At 43.7% G+C, this 17,054-nt stretch overlaps 1 protein-coding gene across 1 annotated transcript in view; it reads right to left on the bottom strand.

The window, feature by feature from the left end:
- Positions 1–17,054, bottom strand: part of dock3 (dedicator of cytokinesis 3) — a gene marked incomplete at both ends in the record, with an annotated part of 250,584 nt that overhangs the window by 127,499 nt on the left and 106,031 nt on the right. Inside the window, one exon of the mRNA XM_083772261.1 lies at positions 2,285–2,325. Within this exon, the coding sequence (XP_083628387.1) occupies positions 2,285–2,325 (41 nt within the window). The remainder of the gene's footprint in view (positions 1–2,284; positions 2,326–17,054) is intronic.

A 17,054-nucleotide genomic window follows, 5' to 3' on the forward strand; every position in this document is an offset into this window, starting at 1 on the left:
TGAGGTACTTTTACGTTACTGAAGAATTTCCAATTGTCAGTAGTATTTTTTACTTTCACTATATTTCAGAGGCAAATATTAGGCTATACTTTTATGGTACTTTAAGTACATTCTGGACTTTTGTATAACAGAGCATTTTACTTAACCCATTTTGTGCGGGAAACCCTTTTGGTGTTTTAAGCGTTATACTTTAGCTATTGAAAAATAGCAGATCTATATCACCTATATACAATCGTGAAAATGTAGTGCAAATCTTTGAATATATATATAACATTTCTAACTCAAATCTCTGCTTCATATTTCCAGATGGGGTCGGCGGCCAATTACATATAATCTTGGGGGTCCTTGATATGAAAATGTTTGAGAATGACTGACATAGAAACATGGGTTTTTCAGAAAACTGTCATGATTTGTAGAATGTCTAAATGGTCTAAATGGGTTAACCCATTCTGACCTGAGATCAGATTCATACGAGGTTTTCCACTGGACACACACTGGTCTGATGAACCCATTCTGACCTGAGATCAGATTCTAAAAATGCCAGTCGCTCTTCGATTTTTCAAAAATAGCAGACCTACAAGCTCGTATCGCGCCACTCGGTGGCACGATATGAGCTTGTAGATCTGCTATTTTTAAATAGCAGATCATAAAACATTTGAGTACTTTTTCCACCACTGTAATAACCAATCATCATGGAACTAAAGACCAGAGTGGCGCCGGCGTTCTTGCGTGAATGACCTTTATAGCATTCACGTGATGGTGACTCATATTATGTAAAAAAACACACATCAAAGCACGTGATTGGCGGTGTGGGCGTTGGAAGGAAAAAAAAACACGTCAATCCACGTGATTGGCAGTGAATCGGTGCTCCTCAAAGTCAAGTCAAGGATTATCCACCACACTCACAACACTCTATGCATATCTGATGTGTGGATGTATAGGATTGTAATCTCCTTTTGATGTGTGCCCTAAGGGAAACTGTGTGAACTGTGGAACAATGAAGGATATACCCTCGTGCTTGTAGTTGTACGCTATAATTGATTAACCCATTCTGGGCGGGCACCCATTTTGGTGTTAGCATCATGTTATGCTTTAGCTATTTAAAAATAGCAGATCTACAAGCTCATATCGCGCCACCGAGTGGCGCGATACGAGCTTGTAGGTCTGCTATTTTTGAAAAATCGAAGAACGACTGACATTTTTATAGAATCTGATCTCAGGTCAGAATGGGTTCATCAGACCAGTGTGTGTCCAGTGGAAACCTCGTATGAATCTGATCTCAGGTCAGAATGGGTTAACCACTTAAACCCCCATGTGGTTGAGTGGAGTCCCTCAGGGCTCTATGCTAGTGTCTTTTCAGTCACGTTTCTGTTATTGTGGGGAAAGCCTTTGCTGAAAATAGCCGACCGACAAGATCACAACACGTCGCAGCGTGCATGACGTGTCAGGGCCAGAAAGTAGTTTTTGCCACTCAGTAGGTGTTCCCGCATAACCAGAGATGGGCATCTCAATACATACAAAATACAAATACTGGGTTAAAAAATTTATCTAAATACAAAATACAAAATACATCTTCCATCCCAGCGAAATACAAATTACAAAATACAGAAAAAGTATTTCAAATACGTATTTCAAATACATGTATTTCAAATACTGCCCATCTCTGATGGGCAAAATACATTGAAAATGTATTTTGATACAAAATACAAATCCTGGTTCAAAAAATGTATCTAAATACAAAATACATCTCATTTCTTCCATCCCAGCAAAATACAAATTACAAAATAGTATTTCAAATACGTATTTCAAATACATGTATTTCAAATACTGCCCATCTCTGATGGGCAAAATACATTGAAAATGTATTTTGATACAAAATACAAATCCTGGTTCAAAAAATGTATCTAAATACAAAATACATCTCATTTCTTCCATCCCAGCAAAATACAAATTACAAAATAGTATTTCAAATACGTATTTCGAATACATTCAAATACTTCCCATCTCTGCGCATAACTTCCGGGTATGATGATGATGTCCCGTGCATACCCTCTATTGTCAACCATGTATCGTGATGCATATGGTATCGCTGTTAAAATGCATTGTTACACCCCTAGTTAGTATGTGTGTGTGTTTATGTTGCTAAGTAGTGTGCAGTGATTGAGTGAGCATGCCGTCGGGGACACACGCGCCTTATTCACGTTTTGTAACGTTGTCACCGACAAGAGCACACAGTTAAGAATGAAGTAAGGAGAACAGTCAGGTGAATGGGGTTGCTGCTCACCTTGACATTGGGCTTCCGCGTTGAGAATCCCCTGTACCATCCTGGAAGAAAGAAAAAGCAGTGATGATTAGTACTATATATACTGTATTAGGGCATAGATTTGATACTTGATATGTAATGATGCTAGATAGAATTGGATACTTGGTGAAAATCTAAATACGGAAGCATCAAAATAATTGGCATCTTAGGAGACATGAATATCATCAAGAGATTCATGTGCATTTTAAATAGCCTATACATAAGTTTCCACACACTCCAGGCACGGTGCGTTGGGGTCGCGCATCACGGTGCGTTGGGGTCACGCATCACGGTGCGTTGGGGTCGCGCATCACGGTGCGTTGGGGTCGCGCATCACGGTGCGTTGGGGTCGCGCATCACGGTGCGTTGGGGTCGCGCATCACGGTGCGTTGGGGTCACGCATCACGGTGCGTTGGGGGTCACGCATCACGGTGCGTTGGGGGTCACGCATCACGGTGCGTTGGGGTCACGCATCACGGTGCGTTGGGGTCACGCATCACGGTGCGTTGGGGTCGCGCATCACGGTGCGTTGGGGTCGCGCATCACGGTGCGTTGGGGTCACGCATCACGGTGCGTTGGGGTCACGCATCACGGTGCGTTGGGGTCGCGCATCACGGTGCGTTGGGGTCACGCATCACGGTGCGTTGGGGTCACGCATCACGGTGCGTTGGGGTCGCGCATCACGGTGCGTTGGGGTCACGCATCACGGTGCGTTGGGGTCGCGCATCACGGTGCGTTGGGGTCACGCATCACGGTGCGTTGGGGTCACGCATCACGGTGCGTTGGGGGCGCGCATCACGGTGCGTTGGGGTCACGCATCACGGTGCGTTGGGGTCACGCATCACGGTGCGTTGGGGTCACGCATCACGGTGCGTTGGGGTCACGCATCACGGTGCGTTGGGGTCACGCATCACGGTGCGTTGGGGTCACGCATCACGGTGCGTTGGGGGCGCGCATCACGGTGCGTTGGGGTCACGCATCACGGTGCGTTGGGGTCACGCATCACGGTGCGTTGGGGTCACGCATCACGGTGCGTTGGGGTCGCGCATCACGGTGCGTTGGGGTCACGCATCACGGTGCGTTGGGGTCACGCATCACGGTGCGTTGGGGTCACGCATCACGGTGCGTTGGGGTCACGCATCACGGTGCGTTGGGGTCACGCTTCACGGTGCGTTGGGGTCACGCATCACGGTGCGTTGGGGTCACGCATCACGGTGCGTTGGGGTCACGCATCACGGTGCGTTGGGGTCGCGCATCACGGTGCGTTGGGGTCACGCATCACGGTGCGTTGGGGTCGCGCATCACGGTGCGTTGGGGTCACGCATCACGGTGCGTTGGGGTCACGCATCACGGTGCGTTGGGGTCGCGCATCACGGTGCGTTGGGGTCACGCATCACGGTGCGTTGGGGTCGCGCATCACAGTGCGTTGGGGTCACGCATCACGGTGCGTTGGGGTCACGCATCACGGTGCGTTGGGGTCACGCATCACAGTGCGTTGGGGTCACGCATCACAGTGCGTTGGGGTCGCGCATCACGGTGCGTTGGGGTCGCGCATCACGGTGCGTTGGGGTCGCGCATCACGGTGCGTTGGGGTCGCGCATCACGGTGCGTTGGGGTCGCGCATCACAGTGCGTTGGGGTCACGCATCACAGTGCGTTGGGGTCGCGCATCACGGTGCGTTGGGGTCGCGCATCACGGTGCGTTGGGGTCGCGCATCACGGTGCGTTGGGGTCGCGCATCACGGTGCGTTGGGGTCGCGCATTATGGTGCGCGACCTACACTAAAATGTAATTACCGAAATCAACACTGTGCCGTAATGTCCAATTTATATACTGTAGTAAAAATATAATATAATGTAATAAAATATGAAAAAGGAAAATGTTGTATTACAGATAATTGGTACTTGTACTTAGTAGTGTAATAGTAGCACACTTTAGTAGTAAGTAATAAAGTGTAAAAACCTAAAGAAAGAAAAGAAAGCAGCCTAGTCTAGACAGACACTAGTGTAGTGAATTGTTAGTAATATACCTACTTTCCTTGGGTTACTGAGGTAAGAACATATTCCAAATATATTATACAGAGAGGGGGATATATATAATAATATATTATCCCCAGGGGGAAACGAGAGAGGTGCATGGCATAGATGCAGAGATGATTTACATTCAGAGCCCCAAGCCAATCACACAATAGCATTATGAATACATTAGAACGTACATAGAACAGTCACAGACAGTATAGTTACTGTAATACCGTGTAGGCTCAATTCAGCATGTGTTTATTTTACTGTCAGAGTGTACAATATCATATGACAGTTTTCTTTTCCACCATTGCCACTATAGTTGCATTCTGGGATACAAGTCACCTCCAGGTGCATCCCTGATGAAGTGGGTAGATCAAGGTCATGTCTTGGCATTTGGTCACTAACCCGACTAATGATACAGTAAGTACTGTAAGCCTTGCAGAGCCATGTGGCCCATCGGCAAGCCCCGATTGAAGGAAGGGCTTTCGGTGCTGCAGCACGGGGCACGAACCTTGGGGGGGCGGGGCACCAAAATGGCTGGGAGAAAGTGAAAGAAGACGGAACTACCGCCGCAAGAGCGCTGAAATTTAGCAGCAAAGGCAGCTGAAGGAGCGCTAATAGAGAGAAACTTGCCAGTGAAGAGTCAATTTTCCGAGCTGCCCCCCTACCGAAACGGCTCGTATAGCACCGGGCACCACGAAGGGTTAATCCGCCACTAGAGATAGAGGGCCCAGTTGTATCCCTTAAAGGGACACTTCACCCTTTTTGCAAAAAAATATATGTTAATGACGTTTAGAAGCTTTAGAACACTTTCCTGGGGGGCTTTATGTATGTAATATGTGGTTTTAGATATTTTAGATTGTAGCAGTGAGCCTGTTGTCTCTGATGTCATGGACACTGGGCTCACTTCCTTCCTGGACTACATGTTGTCTCAGTAAGACAGCTCTCCCCCTATCCGCAAGGAGGAGCAGTGCACCAAAGAATTATGGGAATTGTAGTCCAGGAAGGTAGTGAGACCAGTGTCCATGACATCAGAGACAACAGGCTCACTGCTACAATCTAAAATAACTAAAACCACATATTACACACATAAATACCCCCAGGAAAGTGATCTAAAGCTTCTAAACGTCATTAACATATATTTTTTTGCAAAAAGGGTGAAGTGTCCCTTTAAGGGCCTTGCAAACGGGGAGCGAGAACGAGCAGGTAGACTACATGGACATGACACTAGCCTCGCGTTACCAGACTGTTACCTCTCGCAATTTACAAATACATACAGTCATGACTCATGAGTAAAATATAAAGTGGAAGTGGAGCCTCCTCAGACGCGCAAATTCATCCTAATATAAATAGAAATCATCTAAGCATATATAGCTTGCTGCTTAGCGGAAAAGGAAATAAAATAAATAAATGTAAAGATAATTTAAAATATATTTTCGCGAACTGAAATGGCAGCTTCCTTACTCGGATTTCGGGAGGTGTAGTTCCAGACTCTATATAGCATTTGGAGGAATAGTTGTCTGGCTACGCGAGACTAACATGACACTAGTAGGCCTGGACGCCTACTAGTGGACTAGTGCCAGGGACGCATCCAGCCCTTGATGCTGAGTGCCAACAAGTCTTTGGTATGACCCGGCCGGGGATCGAACCACGGCCTCCCAACCACTGAGGTGGTAGACTCAGAACACATATGACATCCCAAATTTGGCCATGTCATATAGGTGCAGAATTGAGCTTGGAAAATGTCAGTTTGTAGAAATTAAGATACTTTTTGTGGTTAAGTGGTTCAAGATAAGTGATTTTGACAGGCTTCAGGTCTGGGTTGTCCAGTGGTTTGACAGGCTCTGATTTGATATCTGACACCCAAAGAGACTCAATGCCAACAGAGAGAACAAAGTGTGCGCGTGCATAATTGCACTGTCAGACAATGCATTGACCGCAGTGGTGTATTGTACATTTACTTAAGTACTGTACTTCAATACGGTTCAATACTTTAACCTCTACTCCACTACATTCAGAGGCAAATATTGTACTTTTTTACTCCACAATTATTTTAATAACATTAGTTGCTAGATTTTGATCATTATTACAATACATACATTAACCACGTGCATTTAGTTCATCAACATAGCTTTTATACATTTTATACATTTGGAAACTTGTGAAATGGGACATTGTGCACAATGAGTACGTTTACGTTCCAAGAACATTCTGGCGCCAATACTTTTGTACTATTTATTCCCCAAGTACATTTTGAATACTGGTACTTACTCCTAACAGAGTATTTCTACATTGTGACATTGCGTACTTTTACTTAAATACAAAATATGAGTGCTTCTTCCACCCGTGATTGACAGATGATGGATCCAGAGCTATAAGGTCACAGTTCCCACAAGTCTTTCTTGACACTTCACAGCCCTGACTGACACGTTTTCATACCATACACAGTCGCCGGCCAGCCACCAACCATACACACCTATCAACAAAAATAGTTCCACACAACTGGCGGAAAAAATACTCACATTTTTTACTTGAGCAAAGTATCAATACAACCATGTAGCATAGGGGGCCTTTGCTGTGTTTCATTCGTTTTAATTGAAACGGGCCTCTGGCATCTAGCATATGTCCATCCAATAGGGCGATATGGGAGGCTCATTTGGTCTTGAAATGGGCCTCGGGAAAAGTACATGAACGCCCATAAAATAATGGGTATCAAAATAGTTAAGAGTACCAAAAGTTAAATACTCTCATTATGCGAAATTATGTCCCATTTTGTAAGTTTCCAAATGTGTAACATGGTTTGGAAATAGCAGATCTACAAGCTCACAATGCATGGTGGTTTGTGTATGCTTTGCTTTGTAATAATAATGGAAATCTTCAAAGTAACTGCTGGTCCGGAGCCATGTCTCTGCTTTTGATACCCCCCCAGAGAGCCCCCACCACTCTGTTTATTCTTTATTTTATTTTTTATCTAAATGTGATCTTTTTAGTCATCATTGCATAGCGTTTTTTATTTAGTTTTCGTCAGTGAAAAAAGGTATGGACGAACCTTTTTCTTCATAGATAGAGTTTCTAGCAAGCCCCTGGATTCTTTTTTTTTTTCAGTACGGTATGAAAACAAACTTTGACTTGAAACTTTTTTTTTTACAGGGAAAGTGCACATTAATCAACATGCCAACATAGTATTGTGCCAGTGTTAGCAAAACTGTAAATGTTTTACCGTATAGTCCCTGGGCATTTAAAAACAGAGAAGATGAAAGGATGCAAGCAATTAAAAGCACATAAAAGCAATGTAATGTACACCAAATTAGATTAGAGAATAAAGCCAAGTTGTGTTTTTAAGTGATTTAAAGAGTCTAGCTGAAAATAGACCCTGGAGAACATATTGATTTACAAATGAAATTCAAACAGCCATTACTTTAACTGCACAATCATGTTTAGCCAATAAATACAAAATGTGAACAGCGGTTCCCATATAATTTGCATAAGCTATACTGTATATATTTCCTATGTATCCACATATATGCACATACAGTACATTGGCACCAGCCGCACCATAGCACCACCATCATGTCGCGCACCCCCTAGAAGGCGCTTGCGCACCACAGTTTGGGAAACACTCATGTACAACATGTTTCCCATTAGAACCAGGAAGGCATCAGTGTCATTTTAGATTTTAACCACTTTAACCATTATTTTATGCTTTGGTTAATGGTTATTCAGTAGCAGATACTGTATACAAGCATCATATTTTTTATAATTGGAGTAGTCAGCTGTAGGGTGGGGGTAGGGAACTGTAATGGGACATCATGCATTTGTTTGTTTAACTGTATGTAATGTGTTTTTTGTTGTTATTATTATTTATTTATTTTTGTTTGTATTTGTTTGTTTCTTCGAAGATTTTGTTTAGTATTTGTGCTGCCATGGGGTTCTGGGGGGAAACATATATGTGAATAATTGCTTTGAAAATACTATGTTGTAAAGATAAATAAACATATTTAAAAAAATATATATAGACTATTATATTTTTAAAGAAAAATTTTAACTAAAATCTTCCCAGCAAGCACGGTCAGCACATGGAGGAATTAGTGACATCTCGCCCAGAATATCACCTTATTTCAACCAACATAAATTCTGTCCACTAAGACGGACGTCCTGGATGAATCAGAGAGAGTCTGATGGAAGCCAGATCAACTTAACCCATTCTGACCTGAGATCAGATTCATACCAGGTTTCCACTGGACACACACTGGTCTGATTAACCCCATTCTGACCTGAGATCAGATTCTAAAAAATGTCAGTCGTTCTTCGATTTTTCAAAAATAGCAGACCTACAAGCTCGTATCGCGCCACTCGGTGGCGCGATATGAGCTTGTAGATCTGCTATTTTTCAATAGCTAAAGCATAACATGATGCTGACACCAAAATGGGTGCCCGGTCAGAATGGGTTAAGTCATATCGAAATTAGTCAGATCTGGCCCATCACACACTCACACACACACACACACGCACACACGCACACACACACACACACACACACACACACACACACACACACACACACTCACACACTCACGCACACACACACACACACACACACACACACACACACACACACACACACACACACACACACACACACACACACACACACACACACACACACACACACACACCTTTTTGGAGAAAGTGTGACGGCCAGAGTCAGGAACATTCACATTACTGTAATTGTCATAATCTTCTCATCGCCGGCGTCATGACATCCATTTCTGAGCCAAAATCTGATATGAAATTTAAAGTGGGCTATTTAATTGGTGAGTTAATTAGCGACCAATCAAGAGGACACATATGCCGCCCTCGTTGAGAGAGGGCTGTGGTTATTCCCAGACCTCTCGTCTATATGCTAATCAGACAGGGCATGGACCAATCAGGAGTCTGTCTGCATGGATTAGGATGTGACATATCGCCGCTGGCAGTCGGGGCAGAAACCTCTTATCTTCAATTATAACTTTTGGTGGTTTTTTTCTGTACATTTTCAATTTAGGCATTTAGCAAAGGCTCTTAATCTAGAGCGATTTAGAGTAAGCAAGAACAACACATGGTCATGCATCAAATGCATCGAAATTGTTATCTAGGATCATAAGTAAACCAATAAACTATCATCAACAGTAGAACAGTAGAACATAAAAGACAATCAATAATCTGTACATTGAAATTATAAAGACCATAGGATGCCAGGTCAATAATGACCTGTGATATTGACTTGTTAGATGTTTTGCACATTTTTTAACTATAAACTTGGTTTCATTTTCACAATATACTGTACCAGTTGTGTTGCAGAATTTGTGCAAAGAGTAATTAACAATATACAGTCTGATAAACACAAGCATAGAGGCATTCATTTTCTGTTCCTCTCTGCAGCAGAAATAGTCTGATACCGTACTTTCACAGAATTGCATCAGTATACTAGTGTACGCCACGGCCTTGAAGACCAGAAATGGGCCAAATATATGCTATAAATCAATAGTTTTCAACCCTGTTCATTTCAAGGTCCATCTATTCATTCAGCATTTGAGCCATGCACATCTCATCTTTGATGAGATGTAGGCTGCCTCTCAGACCCAAAGATTTTGTTTACAATTCCATCTGTATCGATGTTGGTACTACAGGAGAGACAGCAGCCAAATGATGATCAAAATAATAATTCTTCTGCATTCTCTAATGTAGACTTGTTTAACAGTAATTTTACTCTTGAGAGCTGGGAACCACCTGGAAACCCTCAAGGGTGAGGGTTTGGTTGAGAACCACTGCTATATATCACATATAGTATGGACCATATACTGTATGTATGCCAAATATTACAATATCAGTATGTATCTGTGTAATTCTCACTGACATGGGTTTTGCTGACAGTTTCAGTGTATTCCTGTCACAACAGATCTAGCACAGTATGCACATTCTGCTTCAACCCATCCAGCAAGGCTAAATGGTGCATTTATATAGCGCCTTTATCCAAGGCGCTTTACAGAGATTGTGCATTACATTCACCCATTCACACACACATTCATTCATACACCGATGGCAGCGGAAACCATGCAAGGCACCAACTAGCACATCGGGAGCAATTAGGGGTTCAGTGTCTTGCTCAAGGACACTTCGACAGTAACTCTGGGGGAGGCCGGGTTCGAACTGGCAACCTTACGGTTACCATCCAGGCACTCTACCCCTGAGCCACCGCCGCCCCTCTCTGGCTCTGGACATCTTGTCCTGGGATCGGTTTCTTCAACCACTTTCACCCTAGGTTTGGCATGGCATGTCATTACATATCAAAACACCGATCTACAAGGTCACAGCTTGTCACATTTTTTTAATTAATAGGGCTTAAGTGCTACAATTCCGCAGGCTTTATTATAGCCGACAATGCAACAAGCTGCCTTGTGTGTTCAGTGTGCTGTTTCTATTGTTTGAAAACGTGTTTCCAGTGCCTCCCCAGTGTCCCCCCCAGTGCCTCCCCAGTGTCCCCCCCCAGTGCCTCCCCAGTGTCCCCCCCAGTGCCTCCCCAATGTCCCCCCCGAACGAACTGAACTGTACCGTTACTTTTCAGGAATCCAATTTAAAAGTAGCAAAAGTATCAGATCTACAAGCTAAAAACGCAGCGTGGATCTTTTTATGCTTTTGTGTTTTGCGCTTTTGTGAGTTTGAATATGGAGAAAGAGGTTTTAGCCTAGCCTGGGTTCCAGCCTGATTCGCTGCGTTCCTTGGATTTGTATTGTCATTTCGCTACTCAGTCTGGAAAGGGTCCTACTGTATCTCCAATGTAGGCAGGACATGTAAAAGGGTGAAAACCATGGATTCTGATTGGTCTGTGGTGCGGGTTGGAGAAAAAAACACCAGTTTCTATCAATGCACACTGCGCAGAGCTGCTGTTGTCCTGCAACGTCCCCTCATCAAGTTATCAGTCACTAAACTCACGGTACTCACCCCACACAGCCGTCAGTTTTTTTGTACTACTGAATCTGACAGTGGACTACTGAATTGTTGACTTTTAACCGTAGGTTTTTACTCTCAAGTTTCGAACTGGCGCTATTTTATTTAAAAAGTGAGAGGCATGGACAGAGTGGTGCTGGCCGATGACGTATCAGCAACAATGTGGCTAACACAGGTTCGAATTGCGGGTGACAGTGGGAGAGTCAGAGAGAGAGAGATACATTTTAGTTAGGCTGCAGTGGTGAACTTCATTCTATGCGTTCCGTGATTGTACCCATTTCAGTGTGCATTAGCGCCAAGGATGTATTCCATAACGATATAATTCCCATAATCTGCACGTTATCACTTATACCTCTGTGTCATCCCATTCACTCAGCTCAGCAAAATGAAAAGTATACTGCTGGTGTTTTGCACTACAGTAAGTACAGTAAGTGTTGGGTTCACTGGGTTTGTTATAACAAACACACCGCCCTGCATTTAAACCTCTGCAGGCGCTCTTCTGCTGCTAATGAAGGACACACGCACACAAACATGAACATACAAAGCAGGTATAGACGTGTACATATACATTGACAAACACCAGTACTCATCATGCACAATGCATCAATGCACACCTCTATACTGTGCATCAACCCAGTGGGTTGTATACATGTACGCACTATAGAAATGCTCACACACACACACACACACACACACACACACACACACACACACAGTGGGAGAGAGAGTCCTGCTGGCTGATGGTCCAACATCGATCTGTAGCTGTGATCTCAGTTACATTTTGACCAGAGGGGGAATGAGAGTGAGTGAGAGAGAGAGAGAGAGAGAGAGAGAGAGAGAGAGAGAGAGAGAGAGAGAGAGAGAGAGAGAGAGAGAGAGAGAGAGAGAGAGAGAGAGAGAGAGAGAGAGAGAGAGAGAGAGAGAGAGAGAGAGAGAGAGAGAGAAGGCAGGAAGTTCCTTAAGAAGCATCAGAGAGAGAGAGAGAGATATTTCTGACTTCTTTGTGAAATAGATTTCTCTAAGTTGTTGGAATAAGAACACATTTCTTTATTCACATTTTAATTGTAAATACATTGATTTGTTTAGATTTTTTTTGCTTTGGCAATGTAAATGTACTAGAGGTTACACGTGTACTATAGGCGCACTCTCATCTATCTTTAAAAATATATATAAACCGGTTTCCCATCATGCACTTGTAACCCAACATGCCTTGCACTGTGTCGACGCGTGTGTCACGTGATCGGCCGTATATAGCCAATCGGAAGAAGGAAACACAGGAGTCCAGTTCCTGTTTCTGGCCCATTTTAAAAGGCATGGCGGAATCTAGGCGTCATCGAACAGAACAGAACACAGACATCCTGCCTGGGATAATTTCTGATGTTATGCAGATACAGTATGCATGCAGGCACGCACGCAGGCACGCAGGCACGCACGCATGCACGCACACACAGTGGCACAGAGCACACGGCACGCTCTCCCCCTGGGGGGAGAGAGACATTCCTATAGCTACCATCTGTGTCTCTTCTTCATCGATAGGGAAGACCTCTCCAGCCATGACTAATGGAGCCCATTCACACTCATTATCGGCAAAAGACAAACATTTCCTATAGTCTTTAGATGGATTCTGGCTAATGTCTGCGAGTCACACCACCAGTAATAACAATGGGAGTAAAGTCAGCTTAATGATGTGGGCTCACATCCAGGCCTGGTGCTGCTATAGGCTGTAATAGCCTATATTATTCACTCTCATTATCTGAGATGGCTGTAAGATGCTGCATATAGTGGAAACCCACCTCATTTACATTGTGCATTTATTGTGTCTTGTGTGTGTGTGTGTACGTGCGTGTGCAGTGGTGGAAAAAGTAGCCTACTCACATTTTTTACTTAAAGGACCACTTCACCACTTTTCAACCTATCTTCATATAATAGGTCCTCACTAATAATCATGATAAAATGGCACGATTTCTTTCTACTCAGTCTGTGTCTCATAGGACGGCTGTGGGCAGTTTAGAAACCGTCTTCCAGTGACATCATCATTAGGCAGATTATTTTTTAAACATTTTTTTTTTTACAATTTTTTTTAGATTTTCATTATCGTGAGAACGATGGCTTCCATTTTCTATTAACTTCTATTAGAAGTTTCTATTAGCTTCTAATCCCCATCGATGATGTCACTGGAAGACGGTTTCTGAACTGCCCACAGCCCTCCTATGAGACACAGACCAAGTAGAAAAATATTGCGCCATTTTTTCATGATTATTAGTGAGGACCTAGTATATGAAGTATAGGTTGAAAAGTGGTGAAGTGGTCCTTTAAGTAAAAGTAGCAATACTGCAATAGATGTACTCTGTTACAAGTACAAGTCCCATATAGACCAATTATTTGTTTACAAACATTGAGACTGGTTGCATGGGTGACTGTTTCATGTAATCAATTCCCAACAGTTCTCCAAACCTGTTGTTTTGGGGGAGCGCTGGTTTCAGTTCATTCAACCTCCTCTATAGAGCTTAGCAGTCCCTCCCCCTTTCAGAACAACGAGTGGCCCAGGAAGTGAATCCCAATGCATTTTTCCCATAGGCATTTCTTCATTTTTTTATTTAACCCATTTGACCTGAGATCAGATTCACACGAGGTTTCCACTGGACACACACTGGTCTGATTAACCCATTCTGACCTGAGATCAGATTTAAAAAAATGTCAGTCGTTCTTCGATTGTTCAAAAATAGCAGACCTACAAGCTCGTATCGCGCCACTCGGTGGCGCGATATGAGCTTGTAGATCTGCTATTTTTCAATAGCTAAAGCATAACATGATGCCAACACCAAAATGGGTGCCCGGTCAGAATGGGTTAAAGACCTTTTAAGCGTCATACGAAGCCAACTCTTGTCGTGACAAATCATGACAACAAACACAATTTTTCGGGCCAAACAAAGAATTAGAAAGTAGGAAAAAAAAGGCAAGGTTACAACACTTTTTTTGTTGTTTTTCTTCTTTGAAATGATTTGTTTGGTCCAAAATATTGTGTGTTGTCATGATTTGTCACGACAAGAGTTGGCTTCGTACGACGCTTAAAAGGTCTTACTATGATATGGTGAAAGAAATGCAAATGCCACTCCTTTTCTATGCCATGGCAGAAGGCAGCATCAGGAGAATTGCTTTTTTCCGAAGTCTCCTGAACTTGAACACAGCATTTTGTGTGTGTGTGTGTGTGTGTGTGTGTGTGTGTGTGTGTGTGTGTGTGTGTGTGTGTGTGTGCGCGTGTGTGTGTGTGTGTGTGTGTGTGTGTGTGTGTGTGTGTGTGTGTGTGCGTGTGTGCAATATAGTCAACAAAGCTATCTATGAAATGTATGAAAACGTTTAATCTGCAATACAGTTGTAAACAATGTACAGTAGGGGGTCCATACTTCATCTCTCTCAGAGCTCATTGGCCTGAACTATATTTGGTGTTTATCCCCTTTTTCAAGATCCTGATTTGCAAATGCATCCTCAGATCTCACAACCATAGAGGGAAATATTTTAAGCCAAGTTTTAATTGGGATGTCTATTTTGATGCTTCTTAAGGAACTTAAGGCCCTTCCTGCCTTCTCTCTCTCTCTCTCTCTCTCTCACACACCCCTTTGTTCACCCAGGACAATGGAACGGATATGAAGAGTCATTCACAAGTAATCAAATCAAGAATGAAACTACGATGATAATCATTGATTAGCTCAGGAACCACATTTGCATACGGTTGTGGCTAGAGGCGGGACGCCAAAAGGGGCAGGGCCAATCCAGCTGAGAACCAAATTATACTCAACGAATCCCTGGCTCATGTCATTACCTTTTCTCACAGACTGCTACAATCTCTACTGAGGTAAGAACAGTCAGATTGTAAGAAGTGCAGCAAATACTGTATTACTGTTACTATGAATGCTACAACCACGAGTACAAATACTATACTACTAGTATAACTATTACTACTATTGATACTCATAAAGTTATTGTTGTTGTTTTGTCTTCTACTATTCCTCTGGTGTAACAGCCTCATTCCAGATTAGGTGTGTGAATGGCAGACAAAATGGCCTCGTCGGAGTTCCTCTGCACCGCACACGGTCGGAACCTCAGGCTCTTCAACCTCAAGGTCATGTTCTTTTGTCTGGACGACCAACAGCTGCTGTGTACCGTGTGTCGTGATTCAGAGGAACATTCCGCACACAAGTTCTTACCCGTGGACAAAGCGTCGGGATGCTGCAAACAGAAGATCCGGGAATCACTGGGGCAAAACTGGGAGAAACTGAAGGTCTTTCATAAAGTTAAAAACTATTACAGCAAAACAGAAAACCACATCAAGGTTCAGGCTAGGAAAACAGAGACGCAGATTAAGAAACAGTTTGAGAATCTTCATCGGTTCCTACAGGAGGAAGAGGTGGACAGCATCTCCGCTCTGCGGGATGAAGAGGCTCAGAAGAGTCAGGAGATGAAGGAGAGAATTGAGGGTCTGAGCAGAGAAATGGAAACCCTCTCCAATGCAATCCAAGCTGCCGAGGCCCAGCTGAGAGCCGACGACCACGTCTCATTACTGCGGAACTTCAAGACCACGATGGAGGGTGTCCAGCTCACCCTGCAGGACCCACCGCCGCTCTCAGGAGTGCTGATAGATGAGGCCAAACACCTGAAGAACCTGACCTTCAGAGTCTGGGACAAGATGAAGGACATTGTCTCCTACACTCCCGTGATCCTGGACCCCAACACCGCGGGTCCATTTCTCATGCTGTCTGATGATCTGACCAGTGTGAGATGTGTACGAGAGCCACAGCAGCTTCCTGGCAACCCAGAGAGGTTTGACATCTGGCCCCAAGTCCTGGGTTCTGAGGGCTTCGACTCAGGTTATCACAGCTGGGATGTCGAGGTCGGAGACAACACAATCTGCACGGTAGGTGTGTGCGAGGAGTCTCAGCAGAGGGAGGCGGACACAGAGTGTAGATACTGGTTCATAGACGTATTTAAGGGCGAATGCACAGCGATCTCCTCATCAGGGCCTGGTCACGATGGGGAGACATCAGACTACGACGGAGAGGAGACTGTTCTCTCACTGAGTCAGAAACCGCAGAGGATCAGAGTCCAGCTGGACTGGGAGGAAGGACAGCTGTCCTTCTCTGATCCTGATTCTGGCACACACCTACACACCTTCACACACACTTTCACTGAGAGACTGTTTCCATACGTTGGTATTTATGAATATGACATGTCTCTGAAGGTGTTACCAGGGAAGATCTGTGTCACTCTGGAAAACCACAGTTAGAACGTACTGGCGTCCACTAAAAACCTTCAGTCTGGAACAGAAAATGTGCCATGTATTGTATGTCTAGCAAATGCTATTTAATGACAGACAGACAGACAAGGTGGACAGATAGTTAAAGGTATATTCAGTGATTTCACTTAATTCAAATATCACTTATTTTTTTGTTTTGTTGTGATAATCCTCTCTACTATAGAGTGTGCTGCCCATATAAGGAGTTCCTCCCTGTCCCCAGTTAACCCCTGGGGGTAGGTTTCATTTTTGGCTCTCTATCCTGATTGGATGAAAGGCTTAGGTCCCAGCCAAAAACGAAACCTAAGGTTTTTTGAGTGAAATCACTGAATATACCTTTAAACAGATTAAATTATTCCTGATAACATACTTTTATAATCTCATGCTGTATAAATGATCAGTTTGTATTTATATTTGTATAATGGTAGCATGTTTGATATGGTTATTCCTGATAA

This window comes from Protomyctophum parallelum (genome assembly GCF_964188405.1).
Source record: "Protomyctophum parallelum genome assembly, chromosome: 8".
Classification (NCBI taxonomy): Eukaryota; Metazoa; Chordata; class Actinopteri; order Myctophiformes; family Myctophidae; genus Protomyctophum; species Protomyctophum parallelum.